At 44.3% G+C, this 15607-nt stretch overlaps 1 protein-coding gene across 1 annotated transcript in view; it reads right to left on the minus strand.

The window, feature by feature from the left end:
- C4H4orf45 (chromosome 4 C4orf45 homolog) overlaps positions 1-15607 on the minus strand; it is a 67833-nt gene that overhangs the window by 44810 nt on the left and 7416 nt on the right. The window contains exon 2 of the mRNA XM_043545915.1: positions 6262-6494. Within this exon, the coding sequence (XP_043401850.1) occupies positions 6262-6494 (233 nt within the window). The remainder of the gene's footprint in view (positions 1-6261; positions 6495-15607) is intronic.

Raw genomic sequence — 15607 nt, forward strand, 5'->3', positions numbered from 1 at the left:
CAGCAGAAGAGCAGGGCTGGCTGGGAAATGTAATTCCTTATGATAGCCATAATTATTCCTATTTTGTAAGGCTCCATGGGAAATATGGTCAGTATATAAACAGTATCCTTGCTAAAATTTGGGGGAAGAGACCTGGAGAGAGACAGGCTTTTATATGGTCTCTCCTGGAAGACATGAACAGTTAATTCTACAGACCTAGTGTTGGGGGAGCAGTAGCAGCAAATATTAATATTATGGTACCACCCAAAAGCCCCAATTGGGACAGGGCCCCATTGTGGTGGGTAATGTGTAAACAGAAAAGAGAATCCTTTTCCTGAAGGGTTTATAATCTGTGGCCCTAGATTGCTGGTTTTCCCTTTATTGGGGTTTGGGGCGTGCTTAGACCAAGTTAAGGCATGTGATATGTGTCTTACTTAGATAAGCAGCTTTTGGTACAAGTGACTTATAAGTATTTGGTGCCTAGACACCATAGTGACGGGCACACAAGTAATGTCTATAAAGAGGCATTGTTAGCTCATGGGTGGGATCTTGCAAGGGTTGATTGCCACTGGTAGCTTTTCTCCAGTGAGGGGCCTCCACTGATGGAATTTGCTCTCCTCGGAGCTCTGCCAGAACCAGAGTTTGTCAAGCTTCAGGGTCTGACACAAAGCCCTTTAAAAATGGTTTGTATGAGTTCTTATTTTTGTTCGGTTTTGGTTATTTTGTATTAACAGTTGGTCTAGTAAGACACTGATGATAGTAATGCAAGGGGCAATTAGGTTGCCATTACTTGCTGCTAACTTATCAATAGGGCCCTACCAAATTCATGGTCCATTTTGGTCAATTTCACAGTCATAGGATTTAAAAACTCGTAAATTTCATGATTTTAGCTATTTAAATCTGAAATTTCAGGGTGTTGTAATTGTAGGGGTCCTGACCCAAAGGAGTTGTGCAGGGTCGCAAGGTTATTGTAGAGGGGGCTGTAGTACTGCTACCATTACTTCTGTGCTGCTGCTGGTGTCAGGGCTGCCTTCAGAGCTGGGCAGCTGGAGAGCGGCGGCTGCTGGCCAGGAGCCCATCTCTGAAGGCAGAGCCATCAACAGCAGCACCGGAGAAGTAAGGACGGCAGGGTATGCTATTGCCACCCTTACTTCTTTGCTGCTGCCTGCAGATCTGGGCCCTTAGTCAGCAGCTGTAACTCTCGGCCACCCAGCTCTGAAGGCAGCGCAGAAGTAAGGGTAGCAATCCTGCGACCCTCCTAAAATGACCTTGTGACCCCCCTGCAACTCCTTTTTGGTCAGAACCCCCAATGTGAGAAACGCTGGTCTCCCCCCATGAAATCTGTACAGTATAGGATAAAAGCACACCAAAAACCAGATTTCACGATCCGTGATACATTTTTCAAGACTGTGAATTTGGTAGGGCCCTACTTATCAAACTTGTTTTTAAGTTTATATTTATTTATTTTATAGGCCTAGTTGCTATGGCAACAGGAATTCATAGAAAACAAAATAAACCAGAATAAAATTAAAAAGACAGATGGCAAAGCAGAGTCATTCTGAATAGTAATACAAACAAAGGAATTAGCTGTCTCACTTAAATCAGGTAATCCAGAAGTAACTCCACTGAAGTCAATTGTGTTTACATAGGTGTACATGAAAAGAAAATAAGGCTCAATATCCACAAATATCACCAACCATCAAACTGGAGAATGGTCAAGTTCTTTCTGTTTCTTCCCCTCTATTCCTGCTGGGAGCCAAACTTTAAAAATGGGGAAACCAGATATGGAAGGAGAGAGAAAAGGGGTCATGCAGAATGTCTAGCATGGGGGATATTGCGGGAAATTGTAGGGAGTCCCTGAAATAGAGGGGGATGGGTGGGTGGCACACAGGGAGCTTGTGAGGTGGAATGCAAGGAACTTATGGTGGGTGCAATGAGCTCAGCCTACATAGGCTACAAAGTGTGTGACCCCCTAGTTCATGAGGTTTGTAAAGCAAAATGAACTAAAATACTTCATGGCCAAGAAGATGAAATTTTAGGTCTGAACTCAACACTCAGTTGCATTGAAATAAATCCACAATAATGAAGCTACTGCAAATTTAACCTGGTATAACTGAGACCAGAATTTGGCAGTAGACTTCGCCCTAAAGGATCAGCAGCAACTTGAAATAGCAATATGGTCATTTAGAAGTAATATATCTTTTTTCTATATAGTGAGCGCATTTATCTGATGCAGGGATGGCAACAGGAATACGGGTTCAGAGACTCTTACATACAATGTCAACAATTGTTCAGAACACAATATGTTTGTATTTTCAGAAATGTTAGGGTGCTAACACTGGCAGAAATGTTGTGAGTCAGACATTACCACTTTGTACAACAGATCTGAAAATATGTTTGTTAAGGTTCCTTCCCCACTCTGAATTCTAGGGTACAGATGTGGGGACCTGCATGAAAGACCCCCTAAGCTTATTCTTACCAGCTTAGGTTAAAAACTTCCCCAAGGTACAAACTTTGCCTTGTCCTTGAACAGTATGCTGCCACCACCAAGCGTTTTAAACAAAGAACAGGGAAAGAGCCGACTTGGAGACGTCTTCCCCCAAAACATCCCTCCAAGCCCTACACCCCCTTTCCTGTGGAAGGCTTGATAATAATCCTCACCAAATTGGTACGGTGAACACAGACCCAAATCCTTGGATCTTAAGAACAATGAAAAATCAATCAGGTTCTTAAAATAAGGATTTTAACTAAAGAAAAGGTAAAAGAATCACCTCTGTAAAATCAGGATGGTAAATACCTTACAGGGTAATCTGATTCAAAACATAGAGAATCCCTCTAGGCAAAACCTTAAGTTACAAAAAGACACAAAAACAGGAATATACATTCCATTCAGCACAGCTTATTTTACCAGCCATTAAACAAAAGAAACTCTAATGCATTTTCTAGCTAGCTTACTTACTAACTTAACAGGAGTTGGAAGGCTTGCATTTCTGATCTGTTCCCAGCAAAAGCATCACACAGACAGATAGAACCCTTTGTCCCCCCCCACCCCCTTCAGATTTGAAAGTATCTTGTCACCTCATTGGTCATTTTGGGTCAGGTGCTAGCAAGGTTACCTTAGCTTCTTAACCCTTTACTGGTGAAAGGGTTTTGCCTCTGGCCAGCTGGGATTTTATAGCACTGTATATAGAAAGGTGGTTACCCTTCCCTTTTTATTTATGACAACGTTTATCTAAAAGAGCTTGAAGTCTTATATTCCTGGTTAGTATATCTGATTTAACTACAATCTTCTATGACACAAGAGAGGATAAATAATATTTAAGTGAAACTAAAACTCAGAGCCACTGAACTGTCTGATTCTAGTAAAGGTGCTTTTAAAAGATACTTTTATAACTTTGTAGCACAGTCCAAAGATGTTCTTTTTAATTTTAATTTGTATTGACAGCAACATCTGCAGATTAGAAATGTGGGAGCTGAAATTATTTGAAGACTGTCAGGCATTTGAGAGAGACCTGGACTCCATGTGTGTTATTGATTCTATAAGGGGAAAGCAGTTCAAAACCATTTTCGGTTCCAGAAGAAGCTGACTTAGAAGTATCAAGTAAAATAGGAAAACTGTTAAAAGAAAAACAGCTGTGTATTGATATCTAAGGTAAAATGTTCATCCTATTAATGGCTATCTGATAAAGGAATACACTGGTTACACTTTTACGCTAAATTTAGCAGCCTGTTTATCACAGACAGGAAATGAAGCAGTGAAGGAGGGCAGGGTGCAACTGCTCAGCTCAACTCTGGTTTCCACTAAAATCTGAAGAGTTCACCCCACATAGATCCTTCACAACAAGAGAGCAGAGGTGATATGCCAGGATGGGGTGTGAATTTTGCATTTTATGCATCCGTTTCCTGTCCCAGATGATTTAGGTCTCCTCCTCCTGTTATTGTAGGTTGAATTGAGTGGTTGCACATGATGCTGTACCCAAAAGAGATACAGCTACTCCTGCTTCTGTAGGGCAATGCTGCCAGGAAGGCTCCTATGCCCAAATAATTCAGGATCCTAAATAAAGAGATTCCTTAGTTTCTACATACTGGCACCCAGTATTAAGAACGAAGAGAATTAGGTTCCACATTATTATTTAATTTCTGCCTATTTTTGAGTGGCAACCACCACCATCACCCATTCATGAGTCCATACCAGCGTATACATTGGTGTGTGTGTGTGTGTGTGTGTGTATATATTTATAAACACACCCATTTATGCTTTCACAAAGCTTTTTCTCATACCAGACTCATTTGAGCAGGATATATTGTTTGAACAAAGAAGTATGAGACATTAATCAATGCCAGTATTCTTCCTAGGAATGTACACCTGCTCAGATTTTGCAGCGAAGCAATCAATGAAGGTTCAGACTTTGACCTAGAAAGGGCATTGTTTTGCAAGAGTGCCCAAATTATGCCCTTAGGGCCAAATGTAGCTTTCAGAGTCCTCAAATGCCTTTTAGTTCCCTGCGTCAAAGCTATGAAGGAACAATCTATGGAAACTAAAGTTTTAACAGTTTAGAGCCCAAGTCTGCTGTTCTTCTCTAATAGTTCTCGAAATGCCCTGGGCTTTTTCTTTTCCACTGCTGGTAAACTCAAACAGAAACAGTTCCTACCCATCCACCAAGGAAAATACTCTGTTATGTTTTCAGCTGCAGCTATTTATACGTTGTGCTACTGTGCATATTCCTGTGCTACTGTGCAGAGGGGATAAAGGTTGGAGGGCCACCTTTTCCTCCTTGTCGTCCTCTGGGAGGGAAAGAGCTGAACCAGGACAGCTGCCCCCTTCCTGCTTTTCTTCACAGGATGTTGGAAGAAGGACCAGGCCAGGCTCCTCCATCCTTTGTTTCTGTTACTTTTCACAATGATGACAACTGGGGAGAGGAAATTGAATCCAATGGAGGAGTGGGAAAACACAGGGGCCCCAAGAGTGGGGTAAGAATTCATATACTGTACACCGAACTGATAATCTGGGGTTTTTAAACTATGTTCATTGACTTTTTTTAGGAGTGCAGCTATGTAATGTGCGAACACTATAGGACATATGTAAGCTATGTCTTAGCGATACAAAAAAGCTCTTTCAGGGCAGGAACAGTGTCGTATATGTTTGTACAGCACCTAGCATGATAGTGCTCCGACCTGACTGGGGCCTCAGGCATAACTGGTCAGATCTATTCAATAAAAACACGCAGTTTTGGCATCTGTATATAAAAACTAAAGATTTTTGCAAAAATTTAACACTTTCCTGCAATCCTTACATATGTCAAGAGTCCCAGTAATGACTTCAACTGGGACTACAGGTGTAAGCAAAGGGCAGATTCAGTGCCCAGACTGGAGGTAGACAAGCTCCAGAGTGTCTTGAGATTCTATTCTCTATTTCTGCTCCCCAAGAGGCTGAGCACCACAAAAGCATTAACAGAGTTCTCAGAGGTAGTGAGCACATACTAGACCTGTGCAACCTGGCAGGATTCTGTTCACAGATGAGTTCAGAAACTCATGCCTACAGTTCTTTTTACGGTATTTGGAAGTGGGCCATCACCTGGAGGTTTACCTTAAAGCTCAAGTTCAAACTCAAACCCTTAAGTGAACCTTGCAACCCTTAAGGGAACCTTCCATCCTAAAGTTAGCTCCTCCCAGCTGTTCCAGTCACTTCCTCCTTCCACACTTCTGGGTGTCAGTTTCCCAGCAAGGTGTTAAAACTCACCCCACATCCATCAAGGCCAAGATTTTCAAAAATGGGTGTCTAAAGCTAACATCAGTGGGAGGTGTTGTGCATACTGCATTATCTAAAATCAGGCTGTTTGTTTAGGCATCTACATGGACTTGAGAGTCTAACTTCAGGAACCCATTTCTGAAAATGTTTCCCCAAGCTTTCATGAGCATGGGTTGATGTTTGCAAACACATGGGCTCAATTGCTTTAAGATGTTAATAGATTGCACAGCTCTAGTGCACATGTCTTCATTACACAACACAACTTTCCCATTTGATTTGTTTCATGAAAGCTAAGATTTATGAATGCTTCGTATAATTTCAAGTACCACCACTTTAATACATTTGTTGTAATAATGTTGATTGTACATGATCTTAAAAAATGGTGCTTTTTTTATCAAATAAATGTGTTCCATCTTGTTCTCTGATTAATCACTGCACTACAAACACACAGCATAAAATTACAAAGCAAGACACTCTTTAATGTCATCTAGATGGCATCAGATAAAATTCTGGAGAAACGTAGGAGTAGTTACCTTAATCTGCATGCCAGTGAGCAGATTTCCTCTGTTGAGATAACTACATTCTGTTACTCCCCAGCCAATTTGTCCAGGGTAGGAACGTTTGTGGGGCAATATAGAAGTCGTCCAGGGGGCAGTACGCCACAAGTACTCAAGGTCACTCGTGGCCCCTTGTGCTGGAGTGGTTGCTCCGATGTAGCGAGGATACTCAGGGAGCTTTGTTCTGTAATCACGAATAGCATCTGGGCCTTAGAAAAAAAAGATTAAAAATTGGTTATATAAAACTCAAGGGTTACATTTCTTACTATTTCAGTATGTGTTGTTCCATCCTTTATTTTCTCAGCCCTGGTCTACACTAGGACTTTAGGTCGAATTTAGCAGCATTAAATCGATGTAAACCTGCACCCGTCCACACGATGAAGCCCTTTATTTCGACTTAAAGGGCTCTTAAAATCGATTTCCTTACTCCACCCCTGACAAGTGGATTAGCGCTTAAATCGGCCTTGCCGGGTCGAATTTGGGGTACTGTGGACACAATTCGACGGTATTGGCCTCCGGGAGCTATCCCAGAGTGCTCCATTTTGACCGCTCTGGACAGCACTCTCAACTCAGATGCACTGGCCAGGTAGACAGGAAAAGAACCGCAAACTTTTGAATCTCATTTCCTGTTTGGCCAGCGTGGCAAGCTGCAGGTGACCATGCAGAGCTCATCAGCAGAGGTGACCATGATGGAGTCCCAGAATCGCAAAAGAGCTCCAGCATGGACCGAACGGGAGGTACGGGATCTGATCGCTGTATGGGGAGAGGAATCCGTGCTATCAGAACTCCGTTCCAGTTTTCGAAATGCCAAAACCTTTGTCAAAATCTCCCAGGGCATGAAGGACAGAGGCCATAACAGGGACCCGAAGCAGTGCCGCGTGAAACTGAAGGAGCTGAGGCAAGCCTACCAGAAAACCAGAGAGGCGAACGGCCGCTCCGGGTCAGAGCCCCAAACATGCCGCTTCTATGATGAGCTGCATGCCATTTTAGGGGGTTCAGCCACCACTACCCCAGCCGTGTTGTTTGACTCCTTCAATGGAGATGGGAGGCAATACGGAAGCAGGTTTTGGGGACGAAGAAGAAGATGATGATGATGAGGTTGTAGATAGCTCACAGCAAGCAAGCGGAGAAACCAGTTTTCCCGACAGCCAGGAACTGTTTCTCACCCTGGACCTGGAGCCAGTACCCCCCGAACCCACCCAAGGCTGCCTCCTGGACCCAGCAGGCGGAGAAGGGACCTCCGGTGAGTGTACCTTTTAAAATACTATACATGGTTTAAAAGCAAGCATGTGAAAGGATTACTTTGCCCTGGCATTCGCGGCTCTCCTGGATATACTCCCAAAGCCTTTGCAAAAGGTTTCTGGGGAGGGCAGACTTATTGCGTCCTTCATGGTAGGACACTTTACCACTCCAGGCCAGTAACACGTACTCGGGCATCATTGTACAACAAAGCATTGCAGTGTATGTTTGCTGGCATTCAAACAACATCCGTTCTTTATCTCTCTGTGTTATCCTCAGGAGAGTGAGATATAATCCATGGTCACCTGGTTGAAATAGGGTGCTTTTCTTCAGGGGACACTCAGAGGAGCCCATTCCTGCTGGGCTGTTTGCCTGCGGCTGAACAGAAATGTTCCCCGCTGTTAGCCACAGGGAGGGGGGAGGGTTGAGGGGGTAGCCACAGGGTGGGGGGAGGCAAAATGCGACCTTGTAACAAAAGCACATGTGCTATGTATGTAATGTTAACAGCAAGGTTTACCCTGAAAGAGTGTAGCCAGTGTTTTATAAAATGTGTCTTTTTAAATACCACTGTCCCTTTTTTTTTCTCCACCAGCTGCATGTGTTTCAATGATCACAGGATCTTCTCCTTCCCAGAGGCTAGTGAAGATTAGAAAGAAAAAAAAACGCACTCGAGATGAAATGTTCTCCGAGCTCATGCTGTCCTCCCACACTGACAGAGCACAGACGAATGCGTGGAGGCAAATAATGTCAGAGTGCAGGAAAGCACAAAATGACCGGGAGGAGAGGTGGCGGGCTGAAGAGAGTAAGTGGCGGGCTGAAAAGAGGGCTGAAGCTCGAATGTGGCGGCAGCGTGATGAGAGGAGGCAGGATTCAATGCTGAGGCTGCTGGAGGACCAAACCAGTATGCTCCAGTGTATGGTTGAGCTGCAGCAAAGGCAGCTGGAGCACAGACTGCCACTACAGCCCCTGTGTAACCAACCTCCCTCCTCCCCAAGTTCCATAACCTCCACACCCAGACGCCCAAGAACGCGGTGGGGGGCCACCGGCCAACCAGCCACTCCGCCACAGAGGATTGCCCAAAAAAAAGAAGGCTGTCATTCAATAAATTTTAAAGTTGTAAACTTTTAAAGTGCTGTGTGGCATTTTCCTTCCCTCCTCCACCACCCCTCCTGGGCTACCTTGGTAGTCATCCCCCTATTTGTGTGATGAATGAATAAAGAATGCATGAATGTGAAGCAACAATGACTTTATTGCCTCTGCAAGTGGTGATCGAAGGGAGGAGGAGAGGGTGGTTAGCTTACAGGGAAGTAGAGTGAACCAAGGGGCAGGGGGTTTCATCAAGGAGAAACAAACAGAACTTTCACACCGTAGCCTGGCCAGTCATGAAACTGGTTTTCAAAGCTTCTCTGATGCGTACCGCGCCCTCCTGTGCTCTTCTAACAGCCCTGGTGTCTGGCTGCGCGTAACCAGCAGCCAGGCGATTTGCCTCAACCTCCCACCCCGCCATAAACGTCTCCCTCTTACTCTCACAGATATTGTGGAGCACACAGCAAGCAGTAATAACAGTGGGAATATTGGTTTCGCTGAGGTCTAAGCGAGTCAGTAAACTGCACCAGCGCGCCTTTAAACGTCCAAATGCACATTCTACCACCATTCTGCACTTGCTCAGCCTGTAGTTGAACAGCTCCAGACTACTGTCCAGGCTGCCTGTGTACGGCTTCATGAGCCATGGCATTAAGGGGTAGGCTGGGTCCTCAAGGATACATATAGGCATTTCAACATCCCCAACAGTTATTTTCTGGTCTGGGAATAAAGTCCCTTCTTGCAGCTTTTGAAACAGACCAGAGTTCCTGAAGATGCGAGCGTCATGTACCTTTCCCGGCCATCCCACGTTGATGTTGGTGAAACGTCCCCTGTGATCTACCAGAGCTTGCAGCACTATTGAAAAGTACCCCTTGCGGTTTATGTACTCGCCGGCTTGGTGCTCCGGTGCCAAGATAGGGATATGGGTTCCGTCTATGGCCCCACCACAGTTAGGGAATCCCATTGCAGCAAAGCCATCCACTATGACCTGCACATTTCCCAGGGTCACTACCCTTGATATCAGCAGATCTTTGATTGCGTGGGCTACTTGCATCACAGCAGCCCCAACAGTAGATTTGCCCACTCCAAATTGATTCCCAACTGACCGGTAGCTGTCTGGCGTTGCAAGCTTCCACAGGGCTATCGCCACTCGCTTCTCAACTGTGAGGGCTGCTCTCATCTTGGTATTCATGCGCTTCAGGGCAGGGGAAAGCAAGTCACAAAGTTCCATGAAAGTGCCCTTACGCATGCGAAAGTTTCGCAGCCACTGGGAATCGTCCCAGACCTGCAACACTATGCGGTCCCACCAGTCTGTGCTTGTTTCCCGAGCCCAGAATCGGCGTTCCACAGCATGAACCTGCCCCATTAGCACCATGATGCCTACATTGGCAGGGCCCATGCTTTCAGAGAAATCTGTGTCCATGTCCTGATCACTCACATGACCGCGCTGACGTCGCCTCCTCGCCCGGTATCGCTTTGCCAGGTTCTGGTGCTGCATATACTGCTGGATAATGCGTGTGGTGTTTAATGTGCTCCTAATTGCCAAAGTGAGCTGAGCGGCCTCCATGCTTGCCTTGGTATGGCGTCCGCACAGAAAAAAGGCGCGGAATGATTGTCTGCCGTTGCTCTGACGGAGGGAGGGGCGACTGACGACACGGCTTACAGGGTTGGCTTCAGGGAGCTAAAATCAACAAAGGGGGTGGCTTTACATCAAGGAGTATTTCAGGCAGGACTTCACGGAGGGTTCCAATAAGAAATGGTGCACCTAAGTTATTGTTCTTATTGGAACAAGGAGGTTAGCCTGGCCTCTGATTGATACATGGCTAGATTTACCTCGCTGCACCTTCTCTGTGAGTGACTGCGGTGTGACCTAGAGAAATGAGTCCCCTAGATGGGGGAGGAGGCAAATGAGTACAAAACAAATCTGGTCTATTTCTTGTTTTGATCCACTCCATCTATCTTTTACATCTTTGGCTGGCAGCAGACGGTGCAGAAGGACTGCATGCCATCCACATCTCATGGCTGCTCGGCAGAAGATGGTACAGTACGACTGCTAGCAATCCGTATTGCCTGCCTGCTCACCATAAGACGGTTCAATAGGACTGACTGCAGGACTAAAGAGAATGACCTGGTCAAGTCACTCCAAATTTAGTCCCTGCGCCCATGTCTGCCCAGGCGCTCCCAGCCGACGCGGCCAGGAGCACCTTGGACATGACGATGACGGCTACCAGTCGTAGTGTACCGTCTGCTGCCACAAGGCAATGGGTTGCTGCTACTGTGTAGCAATGCAGTACCGCGTCTGCCAGCACCCAGGAGACATACGGTGACGGTTACCTGAGCGGGCTCCATGCTTGCGGTGGTATGGCGTCCGCACAGGTAACTCAGGAAAAAAGGTGCGAAACGATTGTCTGCCCTTGCTTTCACGGAGGGAGGGAGGGAAGGGGGGACTGACGATATGTACCCAGAACCACCCGCGACAATGTTTTAGCCCCATCAGGCATTGGGATCTCAACCCAGAATTCCAATGGGCAGCGGAGACTGCGGGAACTGTGGGATAGCTACCCACAGTGCAACGCTCCGGAAGTCGACTCTAGCCTCGGTACTGTGGAAGCACTCCGCCGAGTTAATGCACTTAATGTACGTAGAGCATTTTCTGTGGGGACACACACACTCGAATATATAAAACCGATTTCTAAAAAAAGACTTCTATAAATTCGACCTTATTCCGTAGTGTAGACATACCCTCAGTTACTTTAATGCAACAACTTTTAAAGACCCGTTTCTCTGCACAAGAGTAGTTCACGCTCATTTTGTCTATGTCAGATACGTTAAGGACCATTATAAAGAGGAAAGTGATCAATTGTACTCCACGTCCACTGAAGGTAGGACAAAAGAAATGGGCTTAAGCTACAAGGGCAGCTAAGCTCTGGAATAGGCTTCCAAAGGAGGCTATGGAATCTCCATCTTTGGAAGTTTTTAAGAACAGGTTGGACAAACTCCTGTCAGGGATGGTCTAGCTTTACATGGACCCGCCTCAATGCAAGGGGCTGGACTAGATGACTTCTCAAGGTCCCTTCCAGTCCTACATTTCTATGATTCTATCTTGGTTACAGCATGCTCCCAGGTGGGAAAAAAGCTTTTGAATGAGCACTACTTTTTTATGCTCCTAAAGCACTGACTCTTGAAAAAGAGGCCACAAGGGGAAGCAAAGTAAACCATCATTCTCTGACAGGAAGCAGGATTTTATTGTTCTTGGCTTAGAATTAGGGCCTGCCCAACAAGATGATTCCTTGAGCCCTTCCAAAAATCAGTAGAGCTGCAGCTGTAAGTGTTATAGTTTGGGCCCCAAAGGCCAGCACTGGGCATCTTCGGGAGTTGGCCAGGAATAATTTATAAATATTAGGAAAAGTTACTGTGGCAAAGCTTCTAGCTTGATGAGCAGGGACTAGAACAGTGGACTGTGAGTGAGGAGGTGAGATTTCTATTCCTGGTTTGGCCACTAAATCTCTGCCTGATCTTGAGCAAGTCACTTTCCTCAGGTTCCCCACGTGTAAAGTAGGAATAATGATGTTTACACACCTTGGTGCAGTACTTCTAAGTCTATGGATGAAAATAACTACATAATAATTTTGTATTATTACATTTAGAAGAATATCCTTGCAACAAAGAGAGGTAGAAACTTACCTGATACAAAATTAAAGCTGACATTAGTACTGATATTCTAAGAAATCCCAAACACTGAGGAGTCCTGACAGAAAGTTTTAAAGGCCGTCCTGGCAGAAATCCCAACACTTGATCCTGACAGGTTCTAAAGGCTGGTTCTGCCCTAATAGCTAATCCTTAAGGGTATGTCTATACTGCAAATAAAAGGTGTATTCTTAACTCGGGTTAGCTAACTCAGTTAAAAGAGCAGTGAAGACACAGCAACTCGGGTTATAATTTGAGTTAACAGCCCTAGTTCAATCCCCACCTGCCCTATATGCTTTAAGTTGAGCAGCTAACCCAAGTTAAAAGCAGAGTTGCCATGTCTTCACTGCTATTTTAACCCAAGTTAGTTTATGTAGGTTAGCTAGCTTCAGAACACACCTTTTTTTCCACAGTATAGACTTACCTTACGTCACAACTACAGTACGTTGATGACAGCTTCCCAAAACTGGTTGTATTAATAGCTCCTTAACATCGTTATATTGTGAAGGAAAGGTGTGTTGCCATTTCCATCATAAACCTCTATTATCAGGGACTTAAACTTTGACATAACAATTTATTCAGACAAAACTAAAGCAAACTCTAAGCCCAGGAGAAAATATTTGCTTTTTGTGTTGGAGGGGGGGGGGGGGAAGGTAGCAGATTGTTTTTAAGTTGTAATCATTGCAATGGGGTGTACAGGTCTTTTGGGCCCCAAAGGGAAGTTGTCTCAGCCATGACACTCACCACCCCAATATTTCCACAAGGAGGAACCCCAATGGCCCAAGTGGAAAAGCAATGCCACTGGAAAAGCAACAGGTCTTGTCTATGCTTGAAAGGGTTTGCCAGTGGAGCTATTACTGGCAAAACTTTTCTAGGGGAGATGCAGCTTTCATCAGGAACAGGAGTATCTTGCTGCTATAGCCTACACCAGTTCCCTGAACTGAGTAAGCTATACCAGAAAAAAGGCCTTTTTGTGCCAGCATAACTGCAACTTCCATATGAGGAGGGATTAATAAAACTGGGACTTTTCAGCTTAAAAAAGAGACGACTAAGGGGGGATATGATAGAGGTCTATAAAATCATGACTGGTGTGGAGAAAGTAAATAAGGACGTGTTATTTACTCTTTCTCCATAACAAGAACTAGGGGTCACTAAATTAAATTAATAGGCAGCAGGTTTAAAACTAACAAAAGGAAGTATTTGTTCATACAACGTACAGTCAGCCTGTGGAACTCTTTGCCAGAGAATGTTGTGAAGGCTAAGACTCTAACAGGGTTCAAAAAAGAACTAGATAAGTTGACGGAGGATAGGTTCATCAATGACTATTAGCCAGGATGGGCAGGGATGCAAAACCAGGCTTGGAAGTGTCCCTAGTCCCTGTTTGCCAGAAGCTGAGAACACACAACAGGAGATGGATCATTTGATGATTAGCTGTTCTGTTCATTCCCTCTGAAGTACCTGGCATTGGCCACTGTCATAAGACAGGATACTGGGCTAGATGGACCATTGGTCTGACCCAGTATGGCCGTTCTTATGTTCATCTACACTAGGGCAGCATAGCTATGTTTGTCACAGTGTGGGGGTCGGGTGGGGGGGGAATCACACCCTAACTCACACGGCTATGTTGGGTAAACTTTTAAGTGTAGGCACAATTGGAACTTTTCAGGAATAGCTATTCTGCCTTAAATTCAAACCCTACCTTAATGTGAATGAACTTTCAAGTGTATTCAAACCCTAACTACTACTTCCCTCACGTAAGAGATACATTTCCAAACTTCAGATCCTGGTCAGATCTAGTAGGCTCCTGAGACCCATATATGCTGAAGAAACCACCACGTTGGGAGACACAGTGGGAACACTCTAACCAGCGAAGTGTCAGCTGTGACTTCTTCCCTTCAGGTTTAGGGATGATTATTCCTAATGTAATGGACTAGGGCACTGCCAATTTAAAACCTTCCAGTGTTAATGGAAAGGAGTAAAAAGAGAGATGCTAGAAAAATTAAGGAAAAATAAAGTAAAACTGGAGATACTTTCTGATACCAAGGTGAATCGTTCCAACATTGATTTTGCTATGCCTGTGAATACTAGGCAATAATCACCTCCTCCGAAAAGAATACCATTATTACCATCTGGTTGGATATAAAGGAATTAATTCCCTTCTTCCCATCACTTTAGCCATGTGAGCACAATAAAATAGACATTGACACCTCTGGCTTGGAGCACCAATGTTGAGTTAAGTTTTTCGTTTTGCATTTCTCAGCTCTGCCAATTACTTTATTACCTCATTGTACATTTCAACTACACAAAATAATCTTCACTAATCACACATGTTGATCTGCTATCCAGATTTAATTTAAAAGAAATCAGCGTCTTTAAATAATCTGTAGAAATATAGTTGGTACACATTGTACATCACTGGTGTCCTAATGCCTGCTAGTGTGTGATTAACTCCTTGTAAAAAATGTCTTTTATATACAAAGAGTAAAGCTTGTATGTTCAATCTTTCCTTTTAGAGTAAAGAAAACAACAAACAAGGAAGGAACAATTATAAACTCTCCATGAGTGAGAAAGCAGGTGGAATATGTGTCACTCTGTAAGACCCTCCATCTTGAATCTTGAGGGATTGTACCATACTGTCCCAGCTGCAGTCATTTGAATAGGTTCCCCCTTGTTGTAGAAGAGAGGCAGCCCTTAGCAGGGTGTTCTGTGTGACAGCTCAAAGTCTCTGGGACATGCTCTCTACCTGGATCCAAAATAGCTGGAATGTGGTCACCTCTTGAGAATGTTGCAGAACACTTCTGTTTGATTAGGTTTTTGGAGAGGGCTGAGGGTAGGTTCCCAGAATGATGAGGTGGCGGGGGGGGGGGGGGGAATAAAGGGGGGGATTTTTGTAGAGATTGGCAGAGCTCCTTTTTGAATAATTACTTTAATGCAGCTGGGGACTTGTTTTTTGTTGTTGTTTTGTTATAATATGAATTATTGTTATAATTGTTATAATGTTTTGTTATAATTATTAATCATGGTGCCTCGAGCTTTGTATAAGCATTGTTTTATTTAAATATAAATAAATAATTAAATAATCCCTCAGACAAACTGTGCTTAAAAATGCAGTGAACAGCTTCATAGCTAAATACACCACAATCATTTAAATGCATTATGCCCTGTAGGAAAATTACGTTGCCCTTCCCAACAAAGTTCAATCTAGCAGCAAAACAATAACTCCAAAATTACTACAACTTTATCATTTGAAGCTGGCAATGGGACTACTCACAGTACAGGAAGTTAAGTATGTGCATAAGTCTTTACAGGATGA

Source organism: Chelonia mydas, chromosome 4 (genome assembly GCF_015237465.2).
Source record: "Chelonia mydas isolate rCheMyd1 chromosome 4, rCheMyd1.pri.v2, whole genome shotgun sequence".
In the NCBI taxonomy this organism is placed as follows: Eukaryota; Metazoa; Chordata; order Testudines; family Cheloniidae; genus Chelonia; species Chelonia mydas.